The sequence below is a fragment of the Podarcis raffonei genome, chromosome 1 (genome assembly GCF_027172205.1).
Source record: "Podarcis raffonei isolate rPodRaf1 chromosome 1, rPodRaf1.pri, whole genome shotgun sequence".
In the NCBI taxonomy this organism is placed as follows: Eukaryota; Metazoa; Chordata; class Lepidosauria; order Squamata; family Lacertidae; genus Podarcis; species Podarcis raffonei.
Window position 1 is genome coordinate 107,511,373 of NC_070602.1, and position 17,836 is coordinate 107,529,208.

The window sequence follows — 17,836 nt, forward strand, 5'->3', positions numbered from 1 at the left end:
GAATGATGCTCAGAAACACTCCCTGCCTCCCTCCCCCCAAAAATATCACATCTGGAAACAAACAATACACAGGCAAAAATCGACATTCATCTAAAAAAGAAAAGAAAATACTTGCAAATCATACCCAGAAAGACAACAACAAAGCATAAAAAAATAAGTAAAAAAACCATATTGGAAAATTCCCTTGATGCTCCCTATCCCCCCCGCCCCTCAGCAAACTCTCTTTTCGGATTTTAATGGCGAAGACCCAGAAGTGCTCTATCTAGGCAACGGGATGCATTACTCCGGAACTTTTTTGTCTCTGTGGCCCGTCTAGCGGCCTCCAAGGCGGAAGAGTTTCATATTCCTGTCAGAGTAGTGCAAAACAATGGCCTGATCTTCACCCCGCCCCTCTACTTCCGGTTCAGACGTTACGGACGCCGTCTTTCTTCGAACCTGCCTTCCCTCACGCAGACACCCGAACTCCGCGGCCCATTTCACTCTTCCGCCCTTCCTCCTCAGCTCGGAGGCCTATCGCGAGCGGAGGGCGGGGCGAAGCTTCAGCCAGTCAAAAGCCCAAGGCAGCGGCCAGAGGGCGGGCGAGCGAACGCCGCAAAGGAACTTCCGCTTCTCCGTACGACGACTTCAGGAAGAAGGAGGAAGCCACCGCGGCAAGAGCTGGCGAGATAGCGGAGCGGCCGTCGTGGTAGATTCGAGTCCGGCCGAGCTGCGAATCCGGGAAACGGCTCCCCCTCCCCCACCCCGCTCTCAACGGTTTTTTCCTCTCATAAACGTCGACATGACGTACCCAGGGTTCGGAGCGGTGAGTAGAAAGGGCGTGATTGGAGGGAAGGCCTGTCTGTCGGTCTGTCCGTCCCTCTCTCCCCCACCCACCCACCCATCCGGCCGGGTCCTTTTCTCTGGCGGCGCGGCTGTCAGTCTCTCCTTGCTCGTCTTCCCGGCTGGGGTCAGAGCCGAGGGAGCCCGGCCGGCCCTTCAGGCTCCAGGCCCTTCTTTTTAAGGCCTTCCCGAAATTGGTCTCCTTCCGCCGAGCGCCCCCCCCCCCTTATAGTTGGCGGAGAAGCCATTAAAGTGTGCAGTGCAAGAGGCGAGGAAGGAGGGAGAGAGGGAGGACTCTGTTCTCTTACAGCGGGAGGAAATGGAAGGCGTGCCTGACTCTGACACATCAAGCGAGCTAAAGGGTTGCCATTTTAAAAAAGAAAAGGGGGGGGACACCTCTCCCTTTCTTTCTCTTCATAACAGGCCCAGCCTCTGCCTTGTGGATGACGTACCGCTTGCCATCCTATTAAATTTGACTACTTAATTCATGGTTGTGGAGCCACCGCTTAAAGGCATAGCAAGAAGATTTTTTGAGTGTTTAGGCCGTGCTTCTAGAAACTGGGTGATCTGTTAGAGCAGTACTGGTGTTTTTAGGTCCCTTGGTTAAAAGCACTGAAAATGCACTGCCGTAGGTGTAGGAAGACAGCGGGTGGTGCCTGGGGAAATCATTTCAGCTGTCGCAGTCATTGCTGATTTTAAGCTTCTATCTAATGTGGGACACTGGGCCCTGGGGGGGGGGGTTTGCAGGGAAGGATAATTTGTCTTTTGTCACGGCTCTGCATCCCAGGTAAATAAGGTCATGACTGCAGGCTGAATTGATTTTTAAAATGTCAGGCAAGTTAAAGGTTGTAAGAATGGATGAATAGCAACCCATCCGATCTTGCTTTAAGAGAATTAGAAATTTCTTTGCCTTTTGACTAAAATCAGGTGAAATCTCCTTTTTTATATATAATTTATTTTTTCAAATTAAAGTTTTCCAATCACATATCCAACATACATCATAAAAACAAGATTTCAAAAAATCTCCTGGACTTCTCTCCTCCCCTTTGATCTGGAGGGGAAGATCAGCTGAAATCTCAAGCACCTCTTTGCTACCCCATTAATATATATGTATGTATGGCTAGAAGTCTAGCCTTAAACTTTAACTCAAATTGAGTCAAAGTAATTGTTTTATTGCATCCAAGTGAATTTGGTATATATAAATTTCTAAGCAGAACTGTTTTTTTCTACTCAAAAATTAAAACTTGCAGACCAGTCTTGTGGTTGGCAGTAGTCAAATACTTGCCAGGTCTGTTTGGGAATGGTATACAAGAACTTTTTCGATGACATTCAGAAAAAAAACTTACCTTTCCTCCCTAAGAGTGTTTTCCTGGCATGTAATGCTAAACCTCCTACTTCCCCAACCCCTAGAATAAGGGAAGCCTTGATGATAGTAGTCTCCTTCCTGGCTTACTGCACAAATAAAAATAGACAATTTATAGTGGTGCTGGAATTCCTTCAGTTGCAGGAAACTAGTTGAAACAAAATACTAAGCACTGGTGTGATTTGGACTACTTTGTGTTTGTAAGTAGTCATATTTTTCCTCATTTGGCTAGGTACAGTGTACTTAGTTGAAGTAGCTTGCATCACCACTGCAAAAGTAGCTGAACTAGCTAACTTTTTCTTTGCTGGTGCAATTTTGCAAACACTATTGGGGAAACTCAGATTTCCAGCACTACTTTCTGGTACTCCTTTATCTGGTTTGCTTCTGTTATGATGTTACTTTGTTGAACTGCCCTTTCTGTACTGCCAGAGTACCATGCCTCCTGTGCCACCATACCCTTACAGTAGTGAATCCCAAATTAGTGGTCAAGAAAACTATCTGTTTCTATAAGTGTAAACGTTACCATAGTAAGATGTAGTGATATTAGAATTGTAGTGCACATACACTCCTTGAGTTTGTGAGGCATTTCAGTTCAGTGAAAATAAAGTAATCTGTTATAGACAATAGATGTTTGTAATGAGCTGGTAAATATAGTGAAATATGTATGTTCTTCTTTTCCTCTTCCTCAAAAGTATGGAGCTTACCGTGGGCAGGTGCCAATGCAAATGGCAATGGGTCAGCCAGTTCCTGGAGGAGTGCAAAGTGTGGCCCATGGTGGATCTCCTGGCTATTCTGTTTATTCTGGTGCCTATGCTGCAGCTGCTGCTGCTGATCCCTTGTGGACATTTTTCAGTGCTATTGCTGGACAGGTATGTTAGTTCAAGTTACTATCTTAAAGTTTTGAAAGAGGGCTCTTATGTTTTGATTGTAGTGTAAGGCATAGACTAGTCCCCAGGAATTTGTTTGCTAACATGTTAACAGTAACATCTGTATAGATCTGTCAGTGATTTGCAGCTTGAAAACATTGTAAATTGAAGATGGGCATTAGATAGTTCTACTTCTTTTTATTTCTTTTTTAGGGGATTGTGATATTGTTGAAAACTGGCCAAGCTCCTTAATCACATTCTTTTTCCACCTGGTCAGTCAACTACATGTGTAAATTTGGCTCTTACTTATAGATTTAGATATTAATTTTTCTTGTATCATCTCAAAAACATTGTATCATCTCAAAAACTGTCTTGTCTGCAACTTTAATACATACTGCCTAGTCTTTGAAACAAAAGGTTCTCTTTCTAAGAATGTGGGGACTCTTAAATTTGATACTTTAGCTCCTTGGCTGCAAATCACTGAGCAGATAATTTTATTTCCAGGATTATATGTCAGAAGGATGGGGAGGCTGTTTGTAACTGCCTTGGTGCTCCCTTTTCAATGCTGAGAGGATTATATAGAATTTTGTATAGTTATTAATGAAGTAATAATTAAGTGAGCACTTTTAAATTTTGAGTCTGAAGCAGGCTTCTGGGTTGGAAGAGTCATATACATTGTATGTGGCTAGGTATTTTATTGAGTAGCACCAGTGTAATCTGGGCAAAAGGACTGGTTAAAAAAAAAGGTTATAGTAAAGATTCACGAAAGGGCATATGCATGGCCCCACAGGTCATTGGTCTCTAGAGCGTTTTGGGACTTGTGATGCCAATATGCATTCTCTCAAGAGTGTGGATCTGCAAAGGCAATATTCATGAAGAACTCCAGTTCCAGGTGAGTAACTCCTTTAGATTTTTCTCCCCTTGGCATTTTAATTTCTACAATCTTTACCAAGCAAGGTTTCAAGTTGTTACATGTTACATCCTATATGTTAGCATTTCAGTAAGACATTTTAGGGAAGGCACAACTTTCATTTGTGATTGTCTTCTTCATACCAGGGGTACCATTTCAGATTTTGGTGCTGGTGTGGTTAAGCCAGGTCCAAAGGCCCACTCTTCACATTGTAAGTGATGACTGCAAAGAGCCAGCATATTAAAACAACTGTATTTTAATGATCAATAAGGGCCTTGGATGGAATAATAATAATAATAAAGCAGGCAACATTGCACAAGCAGTCTTCTGCTCTCCTTTCTTTCTTCCCCCTTCCATCCCCAAAAATCTGGTCCAGAAAGTCCTCCGGCCCTATGGATAAGATTTTGGGGACAACATGAGAGGCTGAGGAAGATAGGACAAGAAGGTAAACTCCTGTTGTATGACTTCAGGCCCTTCTCAGTCATGCATGGACACCACTGGAGATAACCTAGTGTTATTCACATCACACATGACTTTTTAAAGTAAAGGCATTGATGGCTTTGGTGTGCATAGATCCATTTGATTATATATAGTGCTCCTTTTGTAGAACGAATGAGCTAGCAGAGAAATGCTTCTGAGAATAATCACATGCCATCTGATGTAGCAACTGCCTTCTCTAGATGGTCTTGGGTGGGAGTAACTGATCACTGCATGTAATGAATGTGTAATGAATATTTTGGTACTATTTTAGTATCATTTAATCTCAGTCTAAAACAACTCAGTAGTTCTTTAACTAAAAAAAGGCTCAACTGCATAGCATGAAAGGGAAGCACTTTTGAATGGAGATATTGGGAGACCACACTTAGGCATGGTTTCACACCACATTAAATTATAGTTAAGGTATTATGCACACTGTTGAAATTGCAGACACTGTGCTCCTCACTGACTGCTACGGGGTGCTGTCTAGAAACCAAGGCATGTTCTGATTTGTCATGTTAGCCAAATGTAGGCTCATAGTTTGCAAACAAGCAGTAGCCTGAGTTTGGACAACATGGCAAACCATTCCGTGGTTTGGTTGTTGGCAGAAGAAGGGAAGGAGTGAAACACTTGTGATTCCAGCAGCGTGCAGCAGCATGCTGCTCATTCACAGCAGATTATATTTTATTTTAATAATTACTTAATGCAAGATGTGAACTAGGTCAGAAGGTAGAACCGTATTTGTTATGTTTTGTTTGCATAGTTGCTGGGAAAACATGCTTCCGGCCAAATTCATGATCTTTTACCTCTCTGGTCATTGGGACAAGCTGATAGATGAGGGGATTTTAAGCTGGTTGTTAGAACTCTGATACTTATTTAAATGAGCATGTGTGAATTTTGAGTATGCTTTTCTGAAGCTAGTCTAAGCAGTGGAAAGTTGATAGAGGATTGTACCTGAAGTGGACTGTAGGAGGAGAGAGAGCAGGATGGAAACTTAGGGCTTTCTTTTCTTCTAGCAGAGAAAGAGAAAATTTCTAGAGTACCCCTTTGTGTTCCTAGATTGGGGAATGCAGCAATGTGTTCTGGGGTAGCACTAGTAAGTGATGGTGAGATAGGTGGTCTTCCTTTGTGCACAGGGACAGTGGCTCCTTGCCACTTCAGGTTGTAAGGCAGACATAGAAAAGTGGTCAATATATAAAGTAGCTTTCAATTTTTTAATTAAGTAGAATAATTTTAATGTAACAATTTCCAGCCCTTCTATAAAGTTTTCTAAACAATACTGAAGTCTTGTGGGTGCATCACTGGATTCAGGCCCCCAGTTTACATTTGAAGTAGTTAAGGCAGCAAGTTAATGGCAGGAAGGATAGGGGTTCATTGTACTGAGAGTTGGTGAGTCCATAGAAATCTAGGAAAGTCTTTGAAGAAATGAGTTGTTTTTTAAAAAAATGGCTTGCCCAATAGTACTACTGTGTTCTAGTCATAAGGAACAGCCTATAAATATGAAAAAGAATACTGAAGATAGTGGGAAACTCTTGTAACTGTAGGAACTCCACGTATATATTAGAGCAGCTGCGGGGAACCTTTGGCCTTCCAGATGTTGCTGAACTACAACTCCCATCATCCCTGGGCATTGGCCATGCTTGCTGAGGCTGGTGAGAGTTGTAGTTCAGCAGCACACCTGTATTAGACTAGCACATAATTAAATGTAGATTCCAGGTAAAAATACATTTTGGTTTCAAGTGTAGTTCCTCTTTTGGAAATAAGAACATTATGAAGCACTGCCACCTTTTCATTGCTCAAAGCTTTACAGAAGTGGTTTTCAAACTTTGTATCTTCAGGGAACCCTTTCCACATTGACTTACCTGGTGAAGCACACCGTAGGTACCTACTGTGGAGCAAAGGAATTCTGTAATACACATTTCAGAATTTATCTTAAGTAGGATCCAGGCTTTTTGGCTCCACAGAAACTGACCTTGCATCCTGAACACCCTTACAGAGGAGTAAGGTCCATTGAATGCAGTGGAAATTGCTTTGGAGTAAAATGCTTAAGATTGCTCTGTGAGTGCTCCAGAATGTACTGAACACAGCCCTGTAGCTGTGAGAGACCAGGAAAGGTATTGACAAGCCATCTTTCTGGGAAGTTTTTCACCATAACTGTTTTTGTTGAAGAACCCTTGATAAGCTTCTGAGGAACTCAAGGGTTCCCCAATACATAGTTTGAAAACCACTACTTTAGATTAATTGTATGTAAATGGGGTAACATATATGAAAAAAGGGGGGAAATTACGTGCTTTGATTTTCTCCAAGTAGGACCTTAATTGATGACTTCCATATTTTTTTTCTTAATTCTCAAGTGTAATATTTTAGTAAATTTAGTTTTTTATAGGAGGAATAAACATTCACTCCTGAAGTACCAGTCAAATAAGCACAGTCTGTCATCTGCCATGTAGCAGGACCAGTGGGGTGATGGAAGCGTGGGCCTTGACACTCAAAAGAACTGATCAGGTAGAAACTTGCAGTAACATGGGTATTACTTATGGAGGGGTGGGTAAAAGCAGGCCAGTGAAGTCATTTCTGAGTGTTGTTGCATTGTGGTCAGTCAGTGAGACTCAGAAATGTATTTACCATCAAATTCCAACAATCCTTCTTTCCTGTGAGCTTACCCAATGAAAATTATTTTGCTTTTGTGGGTAAATGGTATAAGTACCTTCACACTATTGCATAGTCATGTTGGACAATTATCTCTAGGATGTGACTACATAGATCCACAGTTGACTAGAGATGTTTGCCCTCTTTAGTGTTTAAATGTGGCTAAATAACACAAGTTCATATTCTTTCTCCTGGAACCCATGATCAGCATATAATAGTTTCTTAGACCTAGCCAGGAGGAAGATCATCCCTTTCAGGTTAGAACAAGAGATACATTTACACATGCTTCTGGGAAACTTCTTGTAAGAAGCCCAGTCACTTTAGGATAATAGGGTTTGCATGGGGTGAAAATGAAGTGGGTTTTGAATTTACTTCCCCCTTTACATTTTCATTGGAGAAGCTCACACACTAAGCTTTTCATTTTTATTTATTGCTATAAAAATCATCCCAAGGGAGGGGATGATATACAGTAATTTACAGTAATATTTACATTAAGTGCATGTTAGGACACAAGATTCTTTGTGCCGTGTTAGGTGTGACATCTTAGTAGGATAATGTATTGATGTATCATGGTAGTTGAAATGCTTCATGTCATTGTAAGCAAATCTTCTGTGTGATAAGCTTTAGTTGATCAAACAAGTAGCTCACTGGCATTAGTACAGAGCTTCAGAACTGTTCAAAGAGCTACTTTATAGTCTTTCATTTCATGTTCTGGGTTTTTTATGTATACTATTCTCGCATGTAGATATCTTCTAAACTTAAGGTAACTTTTTGATCCTTTTTTGTACGCAGCTGGATTTGAGCTGACCTGTTAAACAACAATGAACATATAGGTATAGGGTATTCCTGCAGGGAAGTAGATAATGGTGGGGGAAAGCCATCTTGTGTTGGTTTTAAAATAATCCGCCTTGTGATTTACAAAGCTGCGCATGAAACTTTTAAAATAGATTCAACACTTGTGGGAAAAATTTCAAGCAAAAAAACTTCATATGAAAAAGCTGTGCTATTGCAATATATCACTGCAGGACGTGAGGAAGTTCTGCTTCATTTTTTTTAAAAATTAGGAAATGTTAGTTACTGCTTAGTTATTTAATTTAATTACTTTGGCAAATTTCTAGATGAGTAATTTTCATGAAGTATTATAATTCTCTTAATTGAGGTAGAACAGTTGGCTAACAAATAAAATTCACACATACTTGATTTTGTATTACTAGATAGGTTGGTATATTTGAACCACAAATTTGTTGTGCATTAATTTTACAGGATGGTGAAGTGGATGCTGAGGAGCTACAGAGATGTCTAACCCAGTCTGGAATCAGTGGAACTTACTCTCGTAAGACTTTGTTGCTTCTGAACACCTTAAATTCAATCTCCAAGAAGTTATTGCATTCTTCTATCTGTCTTGGCCAGTGCTGCACTGGCTGGGGCTGATGGGAGATGTAGTGCAAAACATTAAGTTTGTTATTAGATGTATATTCCACCTTTCTCTGAGATGCTCAAGGTGGTGCAAGGTAGGTTAGGCTGAGAGACTGTGAGCAGTCCAAGGTCTCCCAGGAAGATTCGCAGCTGAGTGGAGATTTTAATTCTGGCCTCCCAGGTTCAAGTCAGGGAAGATTGTTCTTCATTTCCCTCTTGACTTGCTTAAGTCCTGTTTGCCTCTCTGTATCTGTAGCCACATGACTTGTTTGGGCAGTTATGCCTTGAGTGATAAATATTGCATTTAATGTCCCTGCAAGATGTGTAATGCAGCAAACAATGAGTGTGGCAGATGGCTTAATAAAATGTAAGGAATGATTTTTATCCAAACTATAGCATGTGATGATTGGCATTTCGATAGTACATAGTGGACCTGGATATACATGAAGGTGTGACTGTGTATCCGAAGAGCTCAGAAGGCAGATGTTCCTCTTGCTCTGCCTCCTGCCGTTGATGTTTTCAACTATTGTCATAGCTTATTTGATCGTTCAGACGACTTGGAATACTTATTCCTGCTTGTGGATACTTCTGCTCACTTTCTGCCTATCAAGGAAGCATATTCATTGCTGAATTCTTTCAGTTGCTAATTTGAACTCAATTCATAGCATGCTTTGCATGCTACTTGAATTGTTTTTATCAAGGAATAGTTTTTTTCTTTTACTTTTCTGATGTAAATTTTATAGTATCCTCCATTCTCATGCTAATTCACACAGGTTGTATAAAACCTTTAAAACAGGAAAAGTATTCTGAATACATTTTCATTAGGTCTGTCTCTTTTTTATATATAAATTAGCCATTGTTTTGCTAGCCATTACCTGTACATGAATTGCTAGTCTTTATAAACTTCATTATGTTGCTAGTCATGATAGTTTGAACAATAGTTATTAGAGCTGAAATCAATATATGCCATCTAGAATTAATGCATCTTTCACTTGTAATTTCAGCATTCAGCTTGGAGACGTGCAGAATTATGATATCAATGTTGGATGTATCCTTGGGAAAAGTCTTTAAGTATAACTGTAAACTTCATTTCATATGAAACCAGTTGGACCCAGGTTCAATATACAACAGGACCAAGGTTTCGGGATGCAGGGTTCTGAATATGTTTAGGAACAATCTTGTTTTGAAAGATGAAAAGAAACTAAGATTGATGAGGTTGTAGGGCCAGCTAAGCATTCAAAAACATTCTTTAGAACCTTCACTCTATATTTTGTGTTAACAGAAACTGGATACATCAGCAAAGCTAATTCTGGACACTGATTCTGGGGGTTAAGCTACAGCTGCTGACTTTGTGCAGTGGGAACTGCAGTTTAAACTACAGGCTCAGTCTGTTAGCCAGCATGTGCTAGTTACTGGGCTATCCCAACTCAAATGTGACCAACAGCAACAAAGTAGTGAGTATTGAATGGTATTTATGTACCAAGTGACAGGAAATAACTTAAAGTAATGTGTGTGGTTTTAAAAACAAACAAACAAAAAAGCCTGTAATATTAGAGATAAGTTTGGAAAGCATACTACACTTAAAATAAACTGAATTTCATACCACCTAGCTTGGCAGTACTTGGTTTTGTGCTGCCTTGGAGCACACTGATATTTTAAGGATTTTCCTTCTTGACCCTTTGCATCCTGTAAATCAGGGTGAAAATAAACAAAAAACAAGAAATAATTTCACTTGCTCGGATAACTTAAACGTAGAACAGCAGCTTAAAATGTTCTAAGCAAACTCCTGAATAAGAAGTTGGGAGATATGTATTCAAAACAAAAAATCTAATGCAGGTTTATGTATTTCTGATCACCAACTTTCTTCAAGATGGTCTGTTTTCTTAACTATTACATTAGAGAGAGAATACTGGGAAAATGGGATACAATGAATTTAAGGAACTCTGGGCCGCTCTCAGTGCTTGGAAACAAAATTTCATGATGATAGATCAAGACCGAAGCGGAACTGTGGAACTTCATGAATTGACTCAAGTCATTGTAGCTATGGGTATGATACGTTGGCTAGACATGTGTTTTCAAGTAACTAATTATTTCCCTGTAAAAGTAGAATGGGTTGCTAGGAAGAGAATTTAAAAATGATATATTCAGGACGTTATACAGTATTTTAGTGATTGGCTCTAGATAAATCTTGGTCATAACTTGCTCTGTCTATGAGTAGAAGAGCAAGCCTTTAAATGAACTCTGAGCAGAGTATTGAAGGATGTATGTGAACAGGAGTCTGACATTTGAAAGGATGAAGTTGAATCATGTATTGCTGCTCTCTTCTCAAAGCATCTTCATACAAAACAACCATTGGTCTGAATTGTCCGGGATTTTGAAAATCTTCATTGATTGATTACAGGGTATACAAATAATGCAGGATTGAATTGCTCAGCCATACATGACAGAAGGCAATAGTTCCAGTGTGAGCACAGTAGAAAAAGCTGCTGGCTTTCCTATTAGAGAACAGGGAGATTGATTGGGAGGACATCTTTGAAGTCCTATTAGTTTCTAGTAATCCATTCTGATCAATATGCCTGAGAACTCGGGGTTTGGGACCAGCATTACAGCTGTAGATGTGATTCTGGGAGCCCATGTCTTTGCAAAATAGGGTAGGTGGTGGTCTAGAATCAGCCAGGTGCTTATTCCTTCTCTTCCTTGCCCATTGCTTCCTCTACAGTCCCATTCTCACAGTTTGGGCTCTAAATTCATATTTACACATTGCAGGAAAAGCATTTTGGGAGGAAGGTTAAGCAATTCTCTTTCACTTGCCCATCTCTGCTCCTGACATCCATATCCAGGTCCCTAGTGAATGTGTGAGACAGTCCATAGAGCAATGGACCTGCCTTCCTTCCCTTAGTCTGGGAAGGAAGGAATATATCATAGTATTATATAATTTCCCCACTGTACCTAGAAGGGAAAGATGCAGCTCCTTCACTCAACACCTGCTTTATTCTTGGAGTGCATGTATTGTGTTCCCCTCTTGAGTTTTAGTTCAAAGAGGGCTGTGAATGCTAGGAGCTGTTTAAAAATATTAAGATAACAAAAACGCTTGTTTAAGCCTTTTGCTCTGAAGTTGACATGTTTTTCTCCTTGACCTTGTCTAGGTTATAGGCTAAGCCCACAGACATTAATTGCTATTGTAAAACGTTACAGCAAGAATGGCAGAATCTTTTTTGATGACTATGTGGCTTGCTGCGTGAAGCTTCGGGCTTTGACGGGTAAGGTGTTTTATAGTTATTTTTGTAACAATTCTGTATCTGATGCCAGTTGATGACTATTTTTGTTACATTTGTAACTGTAATTTTTTCTATGTTGTCAGTTGCCTTGAGCACGGTTTGAACTGTGGAAAGGTGGCATACAAATAAAATGATGCATGTCTCTAAGTAATGCAGTATTAGAATCTGAAGTGAGATTAAATTTAAGGAGTGAAATCCCATGATGTGCAAGTGGGCTTCCACTCACTTCCCACTTCTTTCTCCTGCACACCCCAAAATCTGCTCTGTAGGGTTGACAATCCTCCAGAACAGATTTTGAGGGTGTGCAAGCAAGAGGAGAGGGAGGTCTCATCCTGGAAGTCCCAATATGCAAGCAGAAGTCTATTTGCTCTTTCGTAGGCAGTATCTGATGCAACCCAAGGACTCTGTGCACTCTTACTTTTTTAAGCTTAAAAATCAGGTCATTGTGAAATAAAAAATGCAGTAAATGTGACAAAATACTCAGCAGCTGGGTCTGGGAGCATGATATTCAGGTAGCTGCAAAGCACGGCATAAACTTGAAACATCTGGGGCCAAATTTTGTGCCTTGTATAATCTCGTTGACTTGATTAGGACTGAACATTACTGAGAGAATTGTCTGATTTCTTTGTCAGTTAGTGGAATTTATTGTAACTAAATTGAGAAGGTTGCTTTTGGAGGATATAATCTTGTGTTTGGTATAATATTTTAGCCCAGTTCCAGTCAGTGAGACTTGAGCATTCAAACAAGTTTCAGAATGTGCATCAGAATGTTTACAATATAAATGTTACTTTTAACAGATTTCTTTAGGAGAAGAGACAGCATGCAACAGGGCATTGTGAATCTTGTATACGATGATGTAAGTAACATAATTAATAACTGGTTTTTCAAATTATAACTTTCGTTATGTACCTGCAATATTTTCAGATTTTTTTTCTGGAGAAAGAATTCTCTCAAAGTAGTGATTGTTCTTGGGAAATACAGTAGTACCTCGGGTTAAGTACTTAATTTGTTCTGGGGGTCTGTTCTTAACCTGAAACTGTTCTTAACCTGAAGCACCATTTTAGCTAATGGGGCCTCCTGCGCCGGTGGTGCACGATTTCTGTTCTCATCTTGAAGCAAAGTTCTTAACCCGAGGTAATATTTCTGGGTTAGCAGAGTCTAACCTGAAGCGTGTGTAACCCGCGGTACCACTGTAATCTCAGAATAGTGTTGAACTTTTTTCAGAATCTCATCTGTGGTGTCCTGTGCATTAAACAAGTTTTTGGACTGTGTTTTTCTCCCAACACCCTTAGTTCAGTTGAACTGTCATGCTTGAAATCTTGATTAGCCAGTTTGGTTATACTGTGCTCCGGGATGTTCAACCTTTGGAAACTATTTGTATGAATGGTAATAGTACAGCAGGAGTTCCAATAAATTTTGCATTGGGAAATCTGCAAAAACAATGCAGTTCTAATAATGCATCTTAAATAGTAACTGCAAATGTTGTTATGGGCCTTATTTTGACTGCGGGTTAGGTATTGGATCATAGAGTTGGAAGGGATCACAAGGGTCATCTAGTCCAACCAATGCAGGAATCTTTCACCTAGCCTGGGGCTCGAATCCACAGCTCTAGGATTAAGACCATCTCTATTTTCTAAGCAGAGAGATGAATGAATCTCTTGGCCATGCATGTCGCTTTTTTGCTCCTTCCTTTTTGTGAGTGAAATATTCTGTGAACTATTTAAATATTCCAAAACTCTATTTTGTCTGAACCAGGAAACTCTGAGTAACTGCTTTGGAATAAGTCAGGATATGAAGCCACGGTTCATAGGAAATTAGTTGAAGAGTTCCTGTTTTATTCCTTCTGTGAAGGAGTATGGTCATCTGAACCAGCCCACTCTGTTAGAGTAGTCTTGACTAATGTGTTATTAGGCAGGTGTGTGCACACGTTGTATTCAAAACACTGGTCCTTTATGCATTAAATCCTGTTTCTCAGATTTGGGATGTTTATGGCATGTCCTTCAGTTGGGAAAACATAAGTGTTTGGGGCAGGTAACTCATTCAGAGTTGTACTTTATTTTCCTGGATTATTACTACTGTCATGGAAAGCAGTTGGAAGAATAGATCGAATAGATTCCTTGAACTGCATATTCAATTCTCTCAATTTCCATCTCAATAGTAGCAGAACTCGCTGCAATTGCCAAACCCTACCACTATGTGTAGCTTTCAGCCTGCAAAGATGCAAATATACAGGGAACAGACTGCCAAGGCATCTAAAACTAAGCAGATGCATGTCTATGCTTTATCACAGTTTTAGGGCAGATGATTTTCATTATCAAATTTTGCATCTCTTGTTGCATTAGTACTCTTTGTTCAAGTAATGAGGAGCCACATTGGGTGTTACTGAATACTGAAAGTACTGTGTAGGATGGTGATAATCTGTGTGTTTTGGGGTTTGGTGGTTTTTGCTGTTGCTGGCATACAATAAAAAAAACTTGACTCTGTTTTGATAATAAAGTATATCTAACCAGTTATGATTCGTTGGTCAATAATTTTATTTGACTGGCACATTTTTACCTTTTTATATTTGCTTGAATCCACTGTTGAACTTCTGTCAGCAGCAAACTCATTTTTTTTTCACACAGTGGCTTTTGAGGCTACTGTTCTTGAAAGTAGGAAAACAGTTTGTTTCTGAACCCCTCTACAACCCCCTGCGCTGATTGCCAACAATACCAGCCCTCCTGTGCAGATTTTCAGGAGGCACAATGGACTTATAGGGTGAAGCTTCCTCCTCCTCCCTTCCTTCAAGAAAAACATTTTGTGAGCAGAATTCTGCTCTGATTTTGACAATTGGCCCCAATATATTTTACTTCTTGACCTGCGTATAGTGAACAAATCCCAAACTGCACTATGCTCATTCTTTGTCTAGTTAAAAAATCCATTTCTTTAAATTGGCAGTTAATATTACAATTGCTTTTGTTTTTCAGTTCTTGCAGTGCACCATGGCTATCTGAGTGCCAACTGTGGAAGAAAATTCCATGTATAATTTCAACTACTTTGAGAAAACTAACTGAAAATGCTGTGAAAATGAAGCTGCCATTGATTTTTCCACATTTCTGCCTGCTAATGCATCATTTCTGTATAAATATATTTGACTTTTAGTGTGTAGTTTGACAATAAACAAATGTTCACATTTTACAGTAATTCTTAGAAGTGTGCCATTCTTTATGCATATGGATGGTAGACTTTTTATATTTTGGGATTATGCTCTCAGGATTGATAAGAGGAAACAATCACATTTCATGTAATGGTTATAAACAGGGTTTAGTTTATCTTAAAGTGCACTCCCCCCAATACCTGCTGGCTTAAATTGCAATAAAGATTAGCTGTAATTGGCATTCTAGTGTTCTACAACCTCAGTTGTTTCATGTGCTGCACGCCTATGAAATAATAAATGCCTGGAATAAAAAAGAATTAGTATTTGTCACAAGTACAAACTTAAAACATATTTCTTCTTCGGGATGTTCAGTAGATTTATTTGACTGTAGACTAGTATAACATGTTCATAGTGAAGATTATATTTAATGGTAGTTGAAAACTTTTTGTTTAACTATTTTTATCCTCTTGAAGATGTAATCCTCAGAAGAATTCGTGTGCCTCTCTAGAGCACCCATTTTTTCCTTTAAATGTTTGAGGCTTCTTTCTTAGATGTGTGAAAGAAAAAGTCCTAATTGACCCTTTCTTGTTCTCAGCTAAAATCCCCATATTATTTGAACAAACTTGTGAACAAATGCCTGAGCAGATTGATTACAGAATCCAGCTCTGTGCATCATATACAGTGCATTGTAGTTACTACCAGAAACAAGGACAGTGTTGACTGCTTGGGAAGCTGTTGGAATGAAGTAGCTTCTTGCATGGTTGTGATAATTTCAGCCAGGCCAGCTTATTGATGCCATTTTCTTTTTCTAGTAGCTACTATTCTGCAAGTTTAACGTGTAAATGGATGCATACCGGTGCTTTTTCTTTTACTATTCAAGCCAAATCTTGCATCTGTTCATTATTTGTGAGCGTAGTGAAACTTCAAGTTAGGATAGCAACACTTTCCAGGCTTTGATCAATGGGCTTGATAACGTTTGGGTCTACAAGATATGTTGAGATGAATCTGCAGCCCAACCTTGTGAGCCGCTATGCACGTGCTGCTGCCCCAGGTAGTAGGTGGGAGGGAGACAAGGTTAGGATAGGGCTTTGTGCAGTTGCAGCAGCTGGCATCAACCGATGTACAACAATATATTGTTTCCTCTGTGCTGCAAAGAGCACCAAGCAAGCTCTGATGAAGAGGGCAGAATTGGACAGCCCTCTGTATTGTTAGGCCCCACTGGAAACAGCCAGAGGGTCTATTCAGTGGTGCATCCTTGTTGCCATTTCTTGACATGTTTGATGGCATGATGAAAGCTGCATGTTCAGACCAATTTGCTCAGCCAAGGATACATTACTTAGCTGCCAAGGCACAAATCCAGGTTAATTCTGCCACTGCTAAACATTTTAAGGGTCAGTTTGCCTATTGTGATTTTAAAAAATTCTTGTGCTGAGAAAGATTGTTTTTAGAATGGAATCAGTAATGTATGGATTTAACACTTCAGTTGTTTATGTCTTGCAGCATCTACCCATAGAATCTCACTAGTATAATGGACTCTTTTCTAAAAGGATCTTGCGTTATCATCCAGTCCCTGTAACTCGTATTGGCAGTTTAAAATCAAAGTTCTGAAATCATTGACACTCTTCGTATGCATATTTTGCTGTTCACAATTGTCGAGTAATAGTTGTAGATTATTTGCAATCTGCTGCGTAGCGATTTTCGTACATTCTGAAATAACTGGATACTGTTCTAACTGTACAAATGTAGTAACTATTTTCAGTGCCATTCCAGGCAATTGTTTGGAAATAAACTTGGAACTCGCTTTATATTCTTTCATACCAAGACGGTGTAAATCTGAGATGATACAGTTCTTGAGCACTACAGTAATGTTGCGGGATATGCTAGATCTTTATTATTATTATTATTATTATTATTATTATTATTAAACTTGGATTTCGTTGAAAGCATTAGCACAGCATGGTAGGTGACAGTTGTAGGTGGGAGAAGATAACTTTGTGAAGATTCTTAACTTTGAAGTGTGCGAGACCAGCTATACAATTCCGAAGAAAAAGTTGTAGTACAACTCCTTTAAATCTCTCTTGCTACATACACAGGTGGAGTTCATGCATGTTTCCAGTCTTTCAAAAATGAGTGTGTGCTAGAAGGGTAGCATTATCTCAGGAATATCCCAACTCCCACCAGCCCCAGCCAGTATGGGCAATGATCATGAAAACTGGTATCAAATGACAGCTGACAGGATACAGATTCCACATCCCTGTGTTACACACTTCTCACAGTGCTATTTTTCTCTACACACAAAATTTTCTACTTCCTTGATCATGCAAATATGTGAGGTTGCCTCAATGATTAAGAGGAATCTATCTGAGATTAAATACACTGCATATTGTCAGTTCTATGAGGGATGACTTGGGAAGATCAGTCTGTACTCTTTGCGTGTCTTAACTGATGTAACAAAAAATAATTAGATGCAGCAACTGCTGCCGAGTGTCCCAAAATAATGTAGGATCACAAATGAATAACCACCCATTGTGCATACCGCTGAAAAAAGATCTAAAGGTATAGTTGGATGATACACATAAAAGCAAACTCTTTGCAAGCGTGCACATCTTCATTATCCTGGAGTCTGTCTTAATGGCGGGAGGTAGTTGGACCTGAAACACATAGCTGGAAGATTGGGGAGGCTAGCTAGTGGTGTCCAATTTAATTTCTACAAATGGACCCATAGAAAGGAGTCTTGAGACCTGGTTGAGATGTCTGAAAATTACTGAAGCCCAAGGGTGGATGCAAGTCAGTGAGGCAACACTGTTCAGACTGTGACTGCGAGGCTCACTGGTCCTCCACCCACCATTTAAGTAATAACTGGCATAAGTGAGGCTGAACCCCTCCAGTGAAGGCAAGTGAGATACCCTCTCCCCAGAGGTG

The 17,836-nt window shown here is 39.8% G+C and overlaps 1 protein-coding gene across 1 annotated transcript; it reads left to right on the top strand.

The window, feature by feature from the left end:
- Positions 1 to 624: 624 nt before the first annotated feature.
- On the top strand, positions 625 to 16,719 carry GCA (grancalcin). Its single transcript, XM_053408341.1, has 8 exons — positions 625 to 802; positions 2,875 to 3,051; positions 8,348 to 8,417; positions 9,505 to 9,548; positions 10,400 to 10,547; positions 11,647 to 11,760; positions 12,576 to 12,634; positions 14,745 to 16,719. Exons 1-8 carry the CDS (start codon positions 779 to 781, stop codon positions 14,769 to 14,771), a joined length of 663 nt encoding a protein of 220 aa, XP_053264316.1. The 5' UTR covers positions 625 to 778; the 3' UTR covers positions 14,772 to 16,719.
- Positions 16,720 to 17,836: the final 1,117 nt, after the last annotated feature.